This window comes from Apteryx rowi, unplaced genomic scaffold (genome assembly GCF_003343035.1).
Source record: "Apteryx rowi isolate R43461 unplaced genomic scaffold, aptRow1 scaffold_13, whole genome shotgun sequence".
NCBI classification, from domain to species: domain Eukaryota; kingdom Metazoa; phylum Chordata; class Aves; order Apterygiformes; family Apterygidae; genus Apteryx; species Apteryx rowi.
In genome coordinates this window covers 3,395,074-3,413,070 of record NW_020447530.1, presented here as the reverse complement: position 1 = coordinate 3,413,070, position 17,997 = coordinate 3,395,074, and the positions used below count along the sequence as shown (strand labels likewise).

The 17,997-nt window shown below is 56.4% G+C and overlaps 1 protein-coding gene across 1 annotated transcript; it reads right to left on the bottom strand.

Annotated features, from left to right (window-relative positions):
* Window positions 1–39: 39 nt before the first annotated feature.
* Window positions 40–15,222, bottom strand: ATL1 (atlastin GTPase 1). Its single transcript, XM_026056069.1, has 14 exons — window positions 15,141–15,222; window positions 11,771–12,018; window positions 11,128–11,262; window positions 10,160–10,264; window positions 9,729–9,779; window positions 8,678–8,734; window positions 6,679–6,771; window positions 6,376–6,514; window positions 6,113–6,240; window positions 5,842–5,898; window positions 5,416–5,487; window positions 4,759–5,190; window positions 3,309–3,323; window positions 40–1,557 (listed from the first exon to the last, which is right to left on the bottom strand). The coding sequence occupies exons 1-14, from the start codon at window positions 15,220–15,222 to the stop codon at window positions 1,447–1,449; spliced, it is 1,725 nt and encodes a 574-aa protein (XP_025911854.1). The 3' UTR covers window positions 40–1,446.
* Window positions 15,223–17,997: the final 2,775 nt, after the last annotated feature.

Sequence of the window (17,997 nt, the reverse complement as noted above, 5' to 3'; positions counted from 1 at the left end):
TCAGTAACTGAGGTTCTCTGTGAAGATGTAAGTGCAAGTTGGGTGTTGAACTCAAGTGTGCTGATTTTAGTAACTGTGTAACTGAAGTGTACAGAGCTGAGCTGCATTTTAATCCTGTAGATCAGGCGAGTCCACAGAAACGGCGTCCGTGCTGTCCCCTGTCGGGGCGCGCACGAGTTCCAGGCAGAAGAAAGTTGCCGTTGCGCTTAGCAGCGTTCTGCAGAAAACCCAGCTGCTGGCTCTTTGCGCGTGCAGCACCTAACTTGACATAACTGTGCAAAGCGGCTGCAGGCTGAACCCCGAAGTGTAACTTCTGCATCTTGAAACGCATCGGTTCTTCAGAGTGACTTCACAGGAAGGTGAGTGGACGTATTTCTGCCTATTGCTGTCCTTCAACAGGCCTGTAGACCTGAGCCCTTTCCTTTAGCTTTGCTTCCCTTAAAAGCATTTCTTCAGCCCTAAATAACGGGAGCCTTTATTTCACCTAAAACTTGTAAAACCTGGCTTTACTGTCTCAGCCACAGAAGTAGCTCGGAGGGGTCGCATCTGGTCAGTAGAGTGGTCAGCGTATTTTCAAAATGTCAGCTTACAAATTGAAGCACCGATTCTGAAGGGCAAAAGGATGCCAAGAAAAGAATGTAAAAAAAAAATGAGAAGTGCTAAACTCTCGTGATAACTGCTACTCTGTAATGAATTCTTAGGAACCAAAAGCAAACTTTAATAATTTTGATGATAAAAGAATAGAACTGTTGAACACACTTTCTATGCACTATAATGAATATATACAGAAATACAGTGAAACTTTCTCAAATACATGTACAAAGTGATATTTTGTGCATTAGTTATGAACAAAAACGTATGCTTTCCTTACAATATCATTAATATGCTGTAGCAGAAGTGTCCTTACAATTCCTGATAAAGCAAGTTAATACATTTTTTTGATTATGTTGATGTAACTAAGTAGCTCATGGCAGATATGAGCTAAAGTTAGTTGAAGAAAAACCTTGATTACATGTTACACTTGTTCAAGTATCTGAAAATAAGTTGCCTTTTGAATAATGCTAGGGTTTGTCTGCAAGTATTTTGTTGCAGTCTCATGTACATGACTGTGAAATCATTAATGAAATTTTGCTAATTAAAAAGGTGAAAATAAGATTTCATAAATTAGCTGGGAATTACACTTGATAGTACAAATTAAAAGCACTTTGTATTTGCAGCAAAACAAATATGTACATATTAACAAAACGATAAACATGCCTACGTCTTCCCATCAAAGAGCGTGTTGTCAAAGTAAAATGAACGTATCGAGCCGTGGTCCAAGTGAATCGTTCTTCACTCTCCCTGGTCCGCAGCAGGAGCTTGTGAAGGATACACCGATGGGAGTATGTAAGTGATGATCCATGTAAGTACGTGCCTCGTTCATGCAGCCCCAGGAGAGCTCCCGGCTTACATTTTCTTCTTTTCTGAGCCCTCGGTAGATTCTGATTTCTGTGCGGGGAAGGCGTGATGATACAAATGTCTGTGAGTTGCTGCTGCACTGTACAGTTTGTACAACGCCTAAAAAAGAGAGAATATGCTTACTTGCTTAGTTCAGCATGCTTATGACGCTTATAGGCTATGTATGACTCTTATCATCTATGTTTTTGTTTCCATGTTACGGCTGCAAGGTCAAACCAGGTGCAGTGTGCAATTTTTGTGCATTAACTTTTGATTATAGGTAAAATGTCCAAAAGTTAAGAGCAGAGTTCAATAGTTTGCTAATCTTTCAAAACTTCTTGCCTCTGGGAAAAGCTCTGTGGAATTGTATTAAATCAAGAAATTTCTGGAGTCGGAGTAAGGTATCTCTAAGGATTGGCCTTCTCTATAGGTTTCACAGGCAAAATTTATATTTCAGCATCCTTAGTGTTTTGTTTTACGCCACCAAGCAGATACAAATGATGTCATACGGGAGGTTTTGCTGTGTCATGGCTGCTTTTTCTAGACTATTTTTCTACGGATGGATGCAGATTTCTTTCTTTTAATTTTTACTATTTTCCATTGTGCCTGTGGTGCATTTTCCTATCTGAGGGGGAAGTCTGTCCTTTGCAAATAACAGTACCATTACTCTGATAAATCAGTGTATCCCTGCGTCTGTAGAGAATTGCGACAGGCCGCTGTGCTCAGCGGTGTCTTTATAGAGGAGCAGAGGGTAGAAGTCAAATGCCTGATGGTAATGAATGCATTCTGTCAGCTTGAGCAGGRGCAGTGCAACTTTATCCATGTGCTTTTTGTAGGCCGCGTGAACGTGCTCTACACCTGGATGACGACGAGGGGGGAACAAGGCTGACGACTGACAGGAAAAGGAGTTTGGGGCCAGGGGGTTGTTCCCAGGTGCGCTGGGGGGCTAAATAAATAACCAGGAGAAGCAGGTGAGCCTAAAGACGACCCGGCAAGAAGGAGGGTGAGTAGATGACTGGGGGGGGTTGTAAGACCATGCTGACCCCATACCAGATGGGCCATGGGAAAGCGAGATGGAGACTGGTGTGCAAATGTCTGTGTGTTTATAGGACCGGAGGGGACTGGTGCAGAATTCTTCAGGCAGTTTCTCTGCTTTTCTTTCTTTCTGGACATCTCCTATGCCTGCAAAYGCTCCTTCAGGTACTATGTAAGAAACTTTCAGCGCTTCCTGGCATTTTTAGACCTAGAGATACCAAAACAGGCATTCTGCAATGGCCACTGGGGAACGCAACGCGGTGTTTCAGCTGCATTTATAAAATGTTCTTTTGGACCAGTGAGAGCCGCTCCGAATTTCTTTTAAGAGAAAATCCCTGCACAACTCGGTGGCAGGAACAAGTGTCAGCTGCAAACTAAGAGATTCAGGCGTCGGGGGCAAGAAGAGCTGCACTTGTCTCCGGTTACACACCTGGCCCAGGAGGAAGCGCCCGGCTGCAGCTCAGGATTAATGGAAGCGAGCAGTAATGCCAAGGGGCAAGTACTCTTCTCCCTCCCGCTTTGTCTAACCCCTGGTGTGGTCACATTCGGAGCAGGCTTGGAAAGCTGAGCTGCATTTCCCGGGGGGGGGGGGGCAAATGGAGCCGCCAAGGGGCTACTCTGAACCTTCTCCGCCCCGCACGGCGGCTTGCTCAGCCAGCTGGACTCTTTGCCCAAAGCAGCGCAAAAAAAACCCCAAACCAAAACCAAAAAAACACCCAAAAAAGCCAAACGCATGGGGAGTTTTGTTGGTTTCCTCTTTCTTTTGCCCTTGAGGACCCCAGGGGAGCTAAGGGGTGTCACATGCTGGGGGGGGGGGACACACACATGTCACTTACCTCATTTGTGCTTCCCTGAGGAGAGGCATGGGGGGGAAAAAAGAAAAGGAGAGAGGGGGAAAAAAAGAAAAAAAACACAAAAACACAACACAAACATCTCTGCATCAGGCAGGTCCAGGGGAGGGTGCAGCGCTCGCCCCGGCCGCCAAGCAGCACCTGCCCCAGGGAGCTCCAGCCTCTCCCCCCCCAGCTGGCCGGGCTGCAGGGGGGCCGTGGCCGCCTGCTGCGTCCCCTTCTCGCCCCAGGGCAACCCCCCCCCCCCCCGGCTCCTGCACCACCGTGGGCAAACGGGGGGGGGGCTCCGGCATGGCACCCCCAGGCAAGGGGGCCACCACACAGGTGGCTTGSCCACGGGACGCCCCTGCCCAGCTGGGACCCCCCAGGCAAGCGCGCGGTGGGGGGCTTCGCCCTGCCCGGCACCGGCTTGCTGACGGAGGAAGACAGCCAACGGTCAAAGCTTCGTTTTTCCACCCAAAACYGCATGTTCACGGAAACGGCCGGTAGGCAAACGCACCCGTTTGCACCCAAAAAAAGCAATGACGGAGCAGGCGAGGCTCATGGCCATGGGGAACAGCCTTTCCCCCCCCCCCCCCAAGGCAAAGCAGACCGCGAGCCAGCGCAGCCCCCGACCGCAGGAAAAAGGTAAAAAACCTAAAGGGGTGGGGGGAGACCCCCCCTCAGCCCACCCGGCCCAGCTGTGGTCCTAACTGGGAAAGCCAGGCCCAGCGCCAAAGCCGAGCTCCCACGGGCCAGGGGAGAGCCCGAACCCCCTGCTCCGAGGCGGGGAGAGATCCAGGTCTTTCATTTGGACAAAAAGGACAAAAAATAAGAAATAAAGCGGGTTTGAGACCACTTCCCTGGTGAGATCCTAGTGGAAGCTGGCCCCTTCCTGCGAGTCTGGGATTCCACAAATGAGCATTTTTTTGATGGAGAAGGGAAAAAAAAAAGGCTTCCCCTGCCCTTGCCACCCCTTTACACCTTCTTCGGTGCCTCGGAGGCCTTGGAAAGGGCAGCAGACGGGGCACAGGCGGAAAAGCCACCACAAGGCAGGGAGAAGCCCCGGGAAACACCTAGGCTTAGGTCAGCATTTAGTGTCCGACAAGGCGACCGGTCACTGGAGCTCCAGCCCTGCTGCTTCGTGGTGCCCCGGGACCCGTCTCGCACTGCGAGCACAGGGCAGACCTGCCCCAAACCCGCGGGACTTCTCCCCCTCCATGGCCCCCTCCAAAGCTGATCCGAAAAGGCTTCCCCTGCCGTGCTCTCGCCACCCCTTTGCACCTTCTCCAGCACCTCGGAGGCCTTGGGAAGGGCAGCGGATGGGGCACGGGTGGAGAAGCCACCACAAGGCAGGGAGAAGCCCTGGGAAACACCTAGGCTTAGGAATGAGGTGGGGTGGGTTTTTTCCTTTCTGGATTTTTTTTTTTTTTTAAACAAAAGCTCTTTATCCTACCTGGTCCCACAACGCCGCGGCCACTTGGTCTATTACTGCGCCCAGTTCTCTGTACTCCCCAGAGTATCTGATATAGGCCCAGGTGCACAGTGTGATAAGTGTCAAGCCCATGATCATGTTGCACAGACTGGCTATGATGTCCAAGCCAATGAAGCCGGTGACGCCAGCTATCACGTAAGTGATGAAGATGACCACGAAGAGCGTGGCGGGGGTGCGGGCGGCGTGGAAGATGTTCTTGCTGTCGTTGTGCTTGATGTACTGGATGTAGAGCTCGTCTATCTCGTTCTCCAGCTGCTGGAGGTAGCGGCGGCTGAACTCCTCCCCGCCCATCTTCTTCACCCCGCGGAAGAGCTTCACCGCCTCCTCCTTCAGCTCCAGGTGTTTGCTCTGGAGGTCGCTCGGTGCCAGGAAGGGCTTGTCCCCACCACAGACCTGCAGGGAAAGTGCAGCCCGGTCACTCCAGCCCATGGCCAGGAGGGTTCTGCAAGGTCCCCGCGTGGCCACGGACCGCTCCGTCCCATAGGAAGACCTCCGGGATTGCGCGCCGGTGCCTTTGGCACCCGGCCCCTCTCCTCTTGCCCTCAGCCCTGAGCTCCAGGCGCCGTTTTTGAGGTGTCCCCGAGGGCATGGCGGGACGGCGTGCTCAGCGCCACCCACCTCCTCCATGCGCCTGCTGTAGGTGTCTTTGGCGGTGGCGACTGCTGCTAAATTGTTGGCTTCGGCGGTGGCCTGCAAGAAGGGCAGACGGAGCGTGAGGTCGAGCCGCGGAAACGCAACCACCCGGAGTGGCCGGCTGCCAGCTGCCGGGACGCACGGGGATGGCACCCATGAAATTCAGCATCTGCCTCGCGCAGCTGTGCTCTCCCCCCGCCTCTGACCAACGCCAAGGCAGATCCTCCCGTATCCGCACGCCCAGGCGCTGCCCGAAGGAGAGAGGCCTCCTACCCTCCAAGCCCGAGCCATGAAACCTCTGGCTCCAGCTGGGGGAAACGGCAAGAAACCGGAGGAGAGGCTCAGCCCCACGGGAGCGGCGGCGGCTCGGCTGCTTAGTCGGAGATCGGCGGCAGCGCCGGTTGCACGTACCTGCAGCATGGATTTGGGGTGCGGCAGCTCCTCGCCTTGGTAGATCTTTATGTAGGCCTGCAAAACAGCGCAGAGACGCGAGGTCACGCCGGCCGCGGCCAGCGCTCGCGCCTGCCTTGCACTACTGGGACGCGTTAATACGCCAAGCCTCGGGGGGCTCAGCTACCCCGGGAACGTCTCCGCCAGCTCCTCCCTGCATCTCCAGCGGAAGGGCAAAGGGGCCGCAGCCGAGCCGAGCTGAGCCGAGCTGAGCCGAGCAGGCAGCCGATACCTTGAAATACTCCACGAGGCCTCGGCAGGTGATGTGGTTCCCGTTGATCTCCTTGACGTCCAGGCTCTCGGGACTAAGCAGCCAGGGGATCAAAACCTTCAGGTTCTTGATGAACTCGTCGTCTATTTCTGGAAAGAAAGCCAACGCCGTCGCCCGCGGCCCACGCGCGACGGGAGCAACGAGCTCCGGCCGGGATGCGAAGCGCGTCCCCGCTCCGCGGCGAACGGCGGCTGCAGCTTCCCACCCGCCCGGGGCCGTGGTACCTTTCAGCTTGCCGTCGAAGTTGGGGTTGGTGGCCACTTTGAGGCCGGGGTGGGGCAGGAGGAAGCAGGAGATGTTGGTGAAGCAGGAGTGGATGTGCTTCCTCACGTTCTGCAGCTCCTCGTGCTGGTTGCCCGAGACCTGCGCGAGACGGCGCCCGCGTCAGCCGCCCGCCCACCGGGCTCTCGGTGCACCAAGAAATCCCGAGATTTTTAAGGTGCCGGACGGGCGAGCGGCCACGGCGCGGGATGCCGCCGAGCCCGGGAGCRGCACCCGGAGCAGCACCCGGAGCGGCGTGGACGCACCTTCAGCCGCTTCTCCAGGAACCTGGCGCCGCCGTCCGAGCCGTAGGAGAACTCRTAGGGGAAGCTCCAGTCGCGAACGAGGAATATGAGAGACTGGAAGGGAGAAACGCAACAGGATCGAATCCGCGAGCGGGTCCGAAGCCGGCTCGCAAAAGCTGGGGCTCCAGAGGGCCCACGGGAACGGGCCGCGGGAGACAATAATCTAAGCTGCAAAACCAGGGATTTTTGCTACCCGGGACGAACGGCAACGAGCTCCCTAATTCCAGCCACATGCGGCTCCATCCTAGGGGAATTTTACAGGCTCATTTTTTAAGCCTCCTTCACCGGGCAGCTTTCCAGACAGGCTTTTAATGGAAAGCATATGTGGAGCAGCGGGGGCGAATAACAAATCGCTGGCTTTTGTCATCTTTATCGAGGCATCCAAAGTTTCCGTTCAAAAAATAATAATAATACCAGCACAGTCAACTTCTAATCTTTGCAAAAACCGTTGTCGGGAGAAAGCAGGTCTCCAGCGTCCCAGCCGCGGGGCGAGCGCGGGCTCCCCCGCGCGCACGAGCAGCTCCCCATGCGCAATCCGCTTTACCATTCGCCTCCAGAGCTATTTTTTCCTTTTTTTTTTCCCCCTCAAGCAAAGCTGCTCCCGACCACTGCCCCAGCGCCGCCGAATATTATTTTCCCTCCAGCAACATCAGTTCAGCTGCCTCAGTAGCGACACATCCAGTCCGCTCCCTGCTCGGCAGCGTTTTCCTCTGGGAGCCGGTTTCCAAACCGTGTTTTAAGGTCAGGAGGGATTATTATGACCATCTGCAGGACGAGGACCTCACCCAAGCAGCTCAAGCGGCCCCCRAGCTGCAGGCGCCTTGCTTGAAGGACTGCAGCTCCCAGAAAAGCCCCGGCATCTCCAGCCGAGCTGCTCCGACCCCTCGCTACCCCTCAACTCGTCCAGCCTCGGCTGCAGCCGCCGAGCTGCACCCTGCCGCCTCCTCCAAGATGGGAAAGCGCTTGCGGATGGGGATCGACTCGGCATTTGATGTCCCCTCGGATAAAACAAGAAGACGGGCGTTTGCCCGGCCTGTTTCCCAGACCCCTCGTTCCCGGTACGTCTGCAATGGACGCTTGGCCGCGTCCRAAGGTGCTTTGGAGGAAGGTGCCTGCCACAAGCGGCCCCATCGCAGCGCCGCCGACCGTTCCACCAAACCCTACCGCCTGGCTTTTGGCATCTTCTTCCGGACCAGTAATGATCCAGGTCATTAGCGATCTGGATTGCGATCACAACGAATCAAAGAGACCCTGGGAGGCGTCCCAAGGAAACGCTTCCGAAGGACGATGGTTCCCTGCCAAAATTAGCTCAGGGTTTTCTCTCATCTATCAGTTAATGAGTTTTTAATCCATTTACTAGGCTGACTCGGTACGTTGTTCCCTTTTTTTTAAAACCAGCATCTTTTGGAGCTAAGGCTCGCAGGAGGCAAAATATCACGGTGACGGTTACCTTCATCGACCAAACTTGTGGTCTTTAAAGAATTGCTAACGGGATTGTTTGGGGGGACTTACTGCCCACGACACTAAGTGAATTGTCGTTAATTAGGGTCTTTGGTAAAATCAGCGCCTGTTAATCCGTCCTAACGACTTAAGCATATTTAAAGGTTTCTCCTTACAGCCTCCTCCTTACTGACGGAGAAGAAAGTGCTCCACTTTCACTGTAATATTTGGCCACCTTATCCTGATAGCTTTTACATAAGGAACAGACATATTTAGTCCATGTCCAGCTTTTTCTGTACCCCAGTAAAAACTTCTCCTCGGTCCTCTCGCTTCGGGAAGGTCACAAGATTCCCCCCTCGGCCTCGGCCGAGCTGCCCGGCAGGAAGCTCGGGAAAGCCGGAGCCTTCCCTTCGCTTGGGCATCCCCTTCTCCCTCCCGTCCCGCCGCCGGCACTGACGCCTCGCGGCGAAGCCGACGGGCTCGGGGCCGAGCTGGGGAGCCGCCGCCGCCTCCTGCTCACCTGGAAAGGCTTGAGGCACGTCTCCTCCATGGCCAGCCGGCCGTACTCGGTGAAGAGCTGCAACGAGAGAGAAGCAAAGACCGATGGGCGCTTCGGCGTCTCGCGGGGCCGCGGCCGCGGCCAAGGCCGGCTGCGTGGTTTCCGTCCGCGCTTCGGGAGGCGCGCGGAGCCGCTGCGATCGCCGCTCTGAGCCCCTACGTGAAAGATCTCCGCCTGGAGCTTTGGGCTGCCAAATCTGGGCCGAACGGCTCAAACCAGCTGCCTGCTGGTGCTGTCGCACCAACCCGCGACTTCGCGCGCTACGGGGGGTCGCTGCAGCCCAGCTCTCTCCAAACGCTCCAGGAAGCGGCAGAAACGAGCTCAGAAAAAAGCCGGCAAAGCCCCAGGGTGCAACCGCTGCAGGATCAGCCGCCCGGCAAGGGTTGAAGGCTCTCCCGTTCCTCCGGGCTGCAATTTTTGAGCGAAGGCACGATAATGTATTTCACAGACGCCTAAAAATGGGTCAACGTGTTAAACGCTAACGGCTTAAAATTCCGACGGAAGGATCGAAGTTGCACTGCTAACGGTCGAGTTAAATGTTAAAAAGGCGTTACCGCGAAAAAATTGTCCTGCCAGAACAGCGCAGAACTCCTCAAGCACCGATTTTTCCAGGCAGACTTTTGCTCTTCTTTCCTTTTTCTTAAGCAACTGAAAAATAAAACCCCTAACCAACCAACCAACCAACTGAGCGACTAAATACAGCAGAAAACTACGGGCAGAGGTAACATCAGAAGATGGGCAGGTCGTGACGACCACCAAAATCCCGTTAGCTGCTTGCACCCGCCGGTCAGGGCTGTGTCACCCCTCGGGGACACCCGTCCTGGAGCAGTAGCATTTTTCCTGCCCGTTAATTTTGAGCAATAACCTCCAGGCCAGAACGAGAGCTGGGACACTCAAGAGGCCTTTTTGGGGCAAACGTGCCTCTGCAGAGCGACGGAGCCCGCGAGGCGAAGCGCAGGGCGCTGACCCAGGCGCCCCGGCGGTGCAGAGCAGCAGGGACCGGGACGCTTACCTGCAAGTGCTGCAGATCATCTTCCTGCACGTTCTGGGACAAGTTATAAACCTGCGTTTAAAAACAGACATTGCGGCGTGCTCAGAAAGGCCCGGCCCCAAGAAAGGGAGGCCCTACGGGGCTCCGCGGCAGCAACCTGGGGCGCGCAAACCCCTCCAGCCCGGAGGTTTCTCCAGCAGCAGCGAGACACGCGTGTCCTCGGTTCCCCAGCCCGCGCGCTGCTCCCTCCCCCAGGTCCCTCTGCTGCCGGCCCTGCTCTTGGGGCGCAAGGGGGAGACGAGCCCCATCCCCGTAACGATGGGGCCGCGCGGGAATCCTGCGCTCCTGAGCGCGTCGTCCTCGTCTCTCCCACCACCGGCCCGGGCCGGCTGCTGGCGCGCAACCATCGCCGTCGGGGAAGCGAGCCCCGGAGATCTCCTCCTCCTCCTTGCCTGTATCGAGCTGATCATGGTGCTAAGGGCAAACACGGTGGCCGAATCCCGCAGGGTGGACTGGCTGTCGAAGGTCCCCTGCGTGTCCATCAGCAACACGGCGACCTGCGAGGGGAGAGCCCCGAGTCAGCGCTCCGCGCCCCAGGAGAGCGTCCGCATCCGAGCGGAATCGCCCCCGGACACCAGGAGGAGCGAGGGTGACGGTCAGCCGTGTTTCCCTGCCGGAGCCTCGCTGCTCCCGCCTCGGACTTGGAGCCGGCGGAGGAGCCAGGCCAAGGGCATCCCCGCGTGCCGGCAGCGCACCGGCTCCGGCGAGCAGCAAGGCGACCACGGCACGGCCCGGAGGAGGGAACGGCCTCCTTCCGCAAGCGCTTCCCGCCCGCGCCGCTGGGTCTCTTCCGGAGGCTGCGCTAGCTCCGCGTCGCAGAGCCAAATGTGGCAGCTCTCGCATGTCCTTAACCTGAACCACGTTCGACCGGTGTTAGAAACCACGCGATGAATAATTCAGCGTTGCTTTCGCGCCGAGCTCTGCGTTACAGAGCAGATGAGCGCAAACACCCCGGCTACAAGATGCATTTGCAGTGTTGCCCAAAACCCAGCTCTCGTATTTGAGCATCCTGAACGCAGATGCTCCATTTTACAGCTGCTGCTCTAGGAGGTAGTTTGCAAGGACCTCGGACTCGAGATCCCTGGCAATAGCAGAGAAATCAACTCTGGGATGCCCAGACCTAGAGGGACACCTAGAGAGCACATCAGGGACATGTGGGGACACGTGGATGTCGGCTCACTCCGTGCACTAAACCCACCCATGCTAAATTAGGAATATGGGCTCAAAGACCTCCTCTAAATTTGCACAGTCATTCGAGCCACCCAGGCGAAGCAGGGCAGCCTAGCAGAAACCGGAGCAGGACACGAGCTGCCCGCCGACGGACAAGCAGCTGAAAAGCGCGCGGCAGAGAAGCACGCACCTTCGTACCGTCGGGCTTGTCCACCAGGAAAACCTCGCTCCATATCTGAATGCCAGTCGTCTCGCGCTCAGAGCCTCCCCTCCAGGAGAAACCGGTCAGCGGCTCGTTGTAATCTCCAACCCAGTCCACCGTTTCCTGCAGACGGGAACGGAAGGAGCTGCTGGATTTCCCAGAGTTTTGGCTTTGCACCTTTCTTCCGTGCCGCCTGCGCCCCAGCTGCAGGGCAGCAGAGGTGAACGTCTCCAGAGCTCCGAACTCCAGGAAGGCACAGGCCCGCTGGAGACCCACCGGTGCACGGGGCTGCAGATGGGCTGCTCTCCTTACTCCATAGGAAAAGAGCTCCGCTCCGCAACGCTTTGCCCCAGCCTTCACGCTTGGCATAAGAACCAGCTCTGCCAGCTTCGTCGCAGCAGGGAAATTGCCCGTTCCCCGCCGCCCCACCACCCAGCCCAAGCCTTCGGAGGCTTCCCCAATGAGCAGCTCTGCCACGGAGGGCTTGGGAGACCCCAGGGTGAAAGACTGGCTGCAGCACCCGCAGAGCACCGAGCCCGTGTCCTCCGCAGCGCACCGCCGGGTGGCTCGAGGAGCAACGGGCAGCAGCACCATACCCGTGGGATGAACCACCTGCAAGCTGCAGCCATACCTTATTGTACATGTACCGCAGCATGAAGTCCATCAGGAACGACTTTCCTTTCCGAAAAGCTCCGGCAACAGACACAGCCACGACCTCCTTATCTCTGATGGCCTCCGAGAGGAGGATGCGGTTCAGTGCGGCTTCATCCAGCTCAAAGGAGTGGTCGTCTTTGACGATGAGGACTTGCACCGGCCCTGCCTTCCTCACCGACTCCTCCTCCTCCGAGCTCCACTCGTAGGCCTTCTCCGCAAAGCCACCTGCTTAAAAAAGTAAAGCAAGAGCTCTTTGCTTTCTTCTTCTGCAAAGCGCAGGGTCACAGGCAGCAGGGCTGGACAGGATCGTACCAGGTCAGTTAACGCATACGTCCACCCCACAACAGCACCATCACAGCCAAAGTCTGTCCCACCTGTGCTCAGACACCTTGATGGAGACTCCACGCCGCTTGAGCAACCTGTTCCCTACTGGAACCTCCCTTGATAAAAAGCACCCATTGCTTTTCGTCCTACAAGAGCTGATGGGGAGAAGAGATTATTCCCTTTGGGCCTTCATGTCCTTACGTCCATGAAGACTGGTGTAACACCTCCCTTAGCTGGACTCCAAGCCCCTCGGTCCCCCTTGCTGGCCATGTCTTCCAGGCATCTGAGCGCTCTCAGGGCTCTCCTCTGGACACCACCTGTCAGGGCCTTTGTGCAGGACCTTGTCCTCCTGGGCACAGAGGTGAACGTTGTCTGGGCTGCAGCGACGCAGCCTTCAGGTGGCCCTGCAACGGCACGTCCGCCTCCGGGCATCGCCTCCCCATGGGGAACCAGCGGATGGACAGGAAAGGGCGATGATGGGACAGGAGCCGCGGGACGGGACGCGGAGACCCAGCGTGCCGGATGTCCATCACCGACCCGGGCCACGGAGCTGAGATGATTGCAGCCTCTAACTGCTCTGGGCAGTTTGGGCTGCACCGTGCACCTGCTGCAATACGGGGCGAAGACGCGTTTTAGGAGCAGCCCTCCGCAGAGACCGCAGCCCTGGCGCTTGGGAAGAGCAGGCCGGCTCCCGTGATTTTCCTTGAGTGGTCTCCAAACTTCCCAGCGCAGGGAAAAGAAAGGCTGCAAATTACTGCAAATTACTGCAAATCACTTAGCGTGATTGGTCTTTCTGGCCTAAAGACCAGTCGTCCGTTTTCGAGAAGGTTGTACCTGCTTGGGAGAACGGGTCACGGAAACGCCGGCCGCCTTCCCGAGGCCTAAAGTCAGCTTTTTCCCGAAATGAGTTTGCACGATAAATACATTTCATGATCCCTGCATGGAAAAAGAGCAGCTAGCGAGGAGAGGAAACAGAGGTGTGACGGGAACCTTTCAATCGCTGTTGTTCCTCTGGAATCGGGCGTTTCTGTGCTGGCCGGGTCGCGCCGCGGAGCAGGCACGGCATCCGCCTCGAGGGATCGCTTTGCCGGCGGCGAGAGCAGCGCGGATCCTCTCCGACACCGCTTGCCCCCAGGCATTTACACTACAAACGTATCGCAGTACGCTCCCGAGGAAAAGGAGAGAGAAAGCACGGCGCCGGAGCACAGCCCGGGCTGAGGGAATGCTGTTATCAGCGATATTAGAGTTATTATTATTATTATTATTATTAGAGCTATTAGAGGCATTGATCCTGCACGGAGGAGCGGGCGGGAGGCCAGGGGAAGGATGGTGCATGGTCCTGCCTGCACCAAGCCCCCCGCGGGCTCCTCGCCGGCGGGTCAGGAAGCCTCTGGAGCTGCATTTAAAAACACGGCAGCCGCAGAAGGGAAACGTGTGACCCGAGGCGCAAGGCAGGCTCCGGCCAGCTCCTGATGAGCATCTCCATCCACGGACCGTCTCTGCCCATTCCCTAGAAACCCGGCGCCGTGCAGCTCCCAACGGCAGCACCCCTCTCTAGGGAAGGTGCTTCCCATCAGGAGGCACAAACGAGATGGGGAAGAAGTTCTCCTTCTCCAAAGTCGGGGCAGACGCTTGCAGGGCAGCCGCACGGCAGCGTCCGCCTGGTCCCGGCAGCCCGGGACGCCCGCAGCAGGGAGCTGAGCGGAGCGGGAGCGCTGCCTGCCCTGCTGCTCGTCCTTTGCTTTCTTTGGAGCCGCGGCAAGACGGAGCGTGCACCTTCTTCCCGCCAGCCCTGAGTCATGCAGCTGGCAGCACAGCAGCCTTAACCCGAGCGTGGCCAGCTCAGCTCCTCTTCCCTTTGGCAGACGCAACAAGGAACGGCTACGCCGATAACGCGAGTGGTTTGGGACCTTCCTGGAGGAAAGAGTGCTGATAGAAACAAGATGATTACCGGCCACCGAACCCGTCTGTTGCAACAGCTCAAATGCCAAAATCCAACACGCAACCTCTTAACACCTACACCCACCACCACTCACACGAAGCTACGGAGCTTTAGCTGGCTCTGACCCAACAGCAACACCTATCGGTGGGAAATTCCCAGGGCCGAGTTCATCATGAGCACGTTTTGGAGATGCGGGCATGCAACCACCTTGGGAAGCAAGCAGATCCAATACCCGTCCTTCTAGACGGTCTTGAGGAAGTTTTAGGTCACGTTCAACAGTTATGCGGCTGCGCCATGCCAGTTTATGTGCTGGGATCGGTGGTTTCAAAGGCAAGGTTGTCACTTCGCTGAGGGAATCCTATGCCCACCTACGGTGATCAAAAGACCACCCTAAGAGAAGGCCACCAAAAGGATATCATCTATTTTTCAGACACAAATTCCGGGACTGTTCACTTAACTGCATTCCAGCCTAGCCAGAACCAGGAGTGACGTGATGGCTGCACCCGTCCCAAACGGCCGCCTCGCCAAAACGAGTCCTTCATGCCCAGCACACGTTTTCCGCCCGGCCCTCAATCCGCTCCGTCAGCAACCAACCTCCCTCCACCCCCAGGCTTTGATTTAGTCATTCCTGAGCCAAATCCGGTTTTAACCCTTCTCTTGTTACAATCGCCTGAAAACAAACCTCGGTAAACGTGCTATGAAATCCTAGGAGAGGGTGGGAAAAGCCGTGCCACCGTTTAGAGAAAATGTTTGTGTATACAGAGCACTTTAAATATGCTTGACTGGCTTGACAGGGCTCAGTGCCTTCTCCGGAGCCCCTGCTCCATGCGGGAAATTCCTGTTCAACTGCTTTATTGCTGTAACGCTCAGCCCTTCTTCGGCTGATAGCAAAGCCCACGTGCGTGGCGCGCTGGCCGAACGATCCGGCGCTTCTGCAGGCGAAAACTCAGTCTGCGCGAGCGCAGGAGAAACCTCCGCGACGGCACCCGTTTGGGACGGTGCCTCCCTCACAGGAGCAAGCACCTCCTGGAAGGTCTCGGGGCAGCTCGGTGCAGTTTATGAAACCGATGATGACCACCACCGTCAAAGGAGCTGGGGTCTAGGCTGAGGTGGCTTTTGGAGGTGATCCACTGGATCCACTTCCAGAGCACGATGTCACCCATGCCTGATTCACTTCCCAGCTAGAGAAGGTCCCCACCGATGGTGCAGAAGGGTTGAAATAAGGCCCGGTGACCAAGAACACCACCGAGGTACTGAACAGCGGGTACGGGTGCTGCTCCTCACTGGTGGCCTTAGCAAAGAGAGCGCAACGAGAGGCCACGGCCTCCACGTGCCACTTGCCCTTCACCCATCACGGCGACAGAGAGCCCTGGAGCTCCTGCAGCGTGGGCACGGCACGAAGCGAGAAGAGGGCACTACTTCACCGCTGCTAGACAGGCTCAGGGGATCTCGGGTCTCGCCCCGAAAGGGGAAAGGCTGATCTTGCCCCTGCTCATCTTTAATTAATCATACGGGTCTGCTCAAACTCGTTATACCACGCTACTGCCTCAAAACCAAAGGCACGAAGACCAAACGCCAGGTCCAGGGATGTGGGTCTCCAGCCTGCGATGCTGTCTGGTCTCTTCTGGCTAGTCCCGGCATTTCATTTGTTTTTTTCCGTTTACAAGTTTTACAGTTTTATTGTGAATCTTCTGATTCATGGCTTTTTGTGAAAAGGCCCCATCTGGGGCCTGTCTGAAAAGTCTCAGCTTTCATTTTTAAGGAGGTTTCCAGGCTTCGGCGTCACGCAGGAACGCGCGTCAGTGGAATCTGAAAATCCACTGGAAAAGGTCAGAAAATGACAAACAGAAAGGACGTTGACACTATTACTCCAAAAGAAAAAAAAAAGCTACAGAAACCATCCTTTCCTGCCCAGTTTTAACCCATGGCTGTGCATTTGGGAAGCATGGCACTGCTGACCTCGGTCTGGCCGGTTTTGAGGAGGAATCCCTCCTTCCCAAAGCCCTTCCTGACCATCAGGCCCCTTTTAGAGCTCTCGAAAATCTCCAGCGCAGTTTGAAAACCCCGGCCAAGAAGAGCAAGCTCTGCCGTCCCTTTGACAGCTCGGAAAGCGGCAGTCCTGACGAGCGGGTCATTCTGGTTCCGACACGTGCCGTGACGGGGAACACGAGACACCTCACCCAGCTCATTCCAGCCCGTGCGTTTCGAATGAGTGACCCGGAACAGAGATCCCGGCCGGCTTTACGGCAACGGGGGGGGCCGGGCCGCTGAACATACGCAACTGCAAGCACACAGAATTTCAGGAAAACACCACTACAAGGCTTCAGCGAGCTTGCTGGACTCCGCTGGACCACCTAGGATTCAGACTAACAAGCCGTAATTTAGGTAAATCCAGGCTCCCTTACTTGTCCAAGGAGAGGGTATGGGATTTTTCGCCATGCAGCTCCTCCAGCCACTCATCCAGCAACTAAGAGCAGCCGTGAGGCCTCTGCACCGCTTAGCATGTTCGTTAAGTGAGCCTTAAATGATGCACAGCCTTATGCTGACCTTCTGCCCAGGGCTAAATCCTCCGCCCGATGCATTACACACCCCGCGCAGAGCTCCCGGGGATATACGTACGTCCCCGTAACCTGCCTTTGAGAGCTGACTGTAGGCCATTTCGTCTGGGCTCCATACCATCACTCACCCTAATTTGCTTTATGATCTTTAAACGAGCGCATCATTTTTAGGGAACAAAGGAGAAGGGCTGCACTAAGCAGTTAGCCGCTTTCGGGCCCAACTTAACCAGAGAGTAACTAGGACAAAGTTTGTTCCCTTTCAAAATAGCGTAGTATTTTTAATGACCCATAAGCACATTTTTAGAACGCAGCTAGGGCTTTCTGCCTTAGCGGGAGAAGACAGATGTTAAAAGCCCTCGGCTTCTCCTTCACCAGCCTGAAGAAAGCGGCACTGGAAGAGACATCACGGACTGACGTCCCTCCCTGCTATTGCCGGATATAAACACATCTTGCAGGGCAAACAGATTCTGTTGTATAAATGCACGCTTTCATCGTAGGGGGCCTCTTTCTACTAAAAAACGCAGGCATTTTGCACTCTAATTTATACCTGCTACGTCAACCAGCCTGGCAAAGCATTGCAAAATCATCCCAGGGTGTGCTTTGATCTGCGGATGGATGCAGCAGCAGGCGGCTGATCCCACCGAGATCCCTTTCGGCTCATGGGCGGGTCCAGATTCGTGCAAAACTCACGGCGGATCTCTGCGAGAGTTCAGCAAATCGGTGGCAGGGCGCAGTTCAGTCAAGCGCGGCTCGAGCAACGTGTTTACGCCGCAGCATGTGCTCAAATGTTTTGCAGGAGCGAGGCTGTTCCTCCCAGCGCGCTGCCTTCTCCCTTTCGACTAGCCTGGATTTTCTTCTCCCGCTATGGAGACTCGAGGGGAAGGTACGAGCGCACGTAGGGGCGTGCGGCGCTCAGCACGCACCGCGACGGAACCGGCAGCTTTGCGAGACGGAAAAAAAACCGTCAGAAAATTCACCGGGAAGCTTCCTCTTCCGCAAAGCAAAGGTCTAACGCCCTCCCTCAAAAGTTACCGTTAAAAGCAGCGTTTATCAAAGGCACGCTGCTCATCTGCTCCCGCAAAGGGGGCCCCGGGCGCCCCGCTTGCTTAAATCACGCACGCCGTTATCTGTCCGCCTCTGCGAACGCGCCCCTGAGCCGTTAGTCATCGCCATGGGAAACGCGACAAATTACCGTGTAATTCCCGTATCCAGACACGGCGGCTCGGCTCGGCGGCCCCGCGGGGTGGGGGGGAGGCCGCTCCCACGGGGGGGAGGCCGGGGCAGGGCCATCCGCGGCCCCAAAGCCGCCGCTTCCCCGCGCAGCAGCCGCGGCCGCCGCAGGGCTCCGCTCCGCTCCGCGCCGAACAAAGGCGGCCCCGG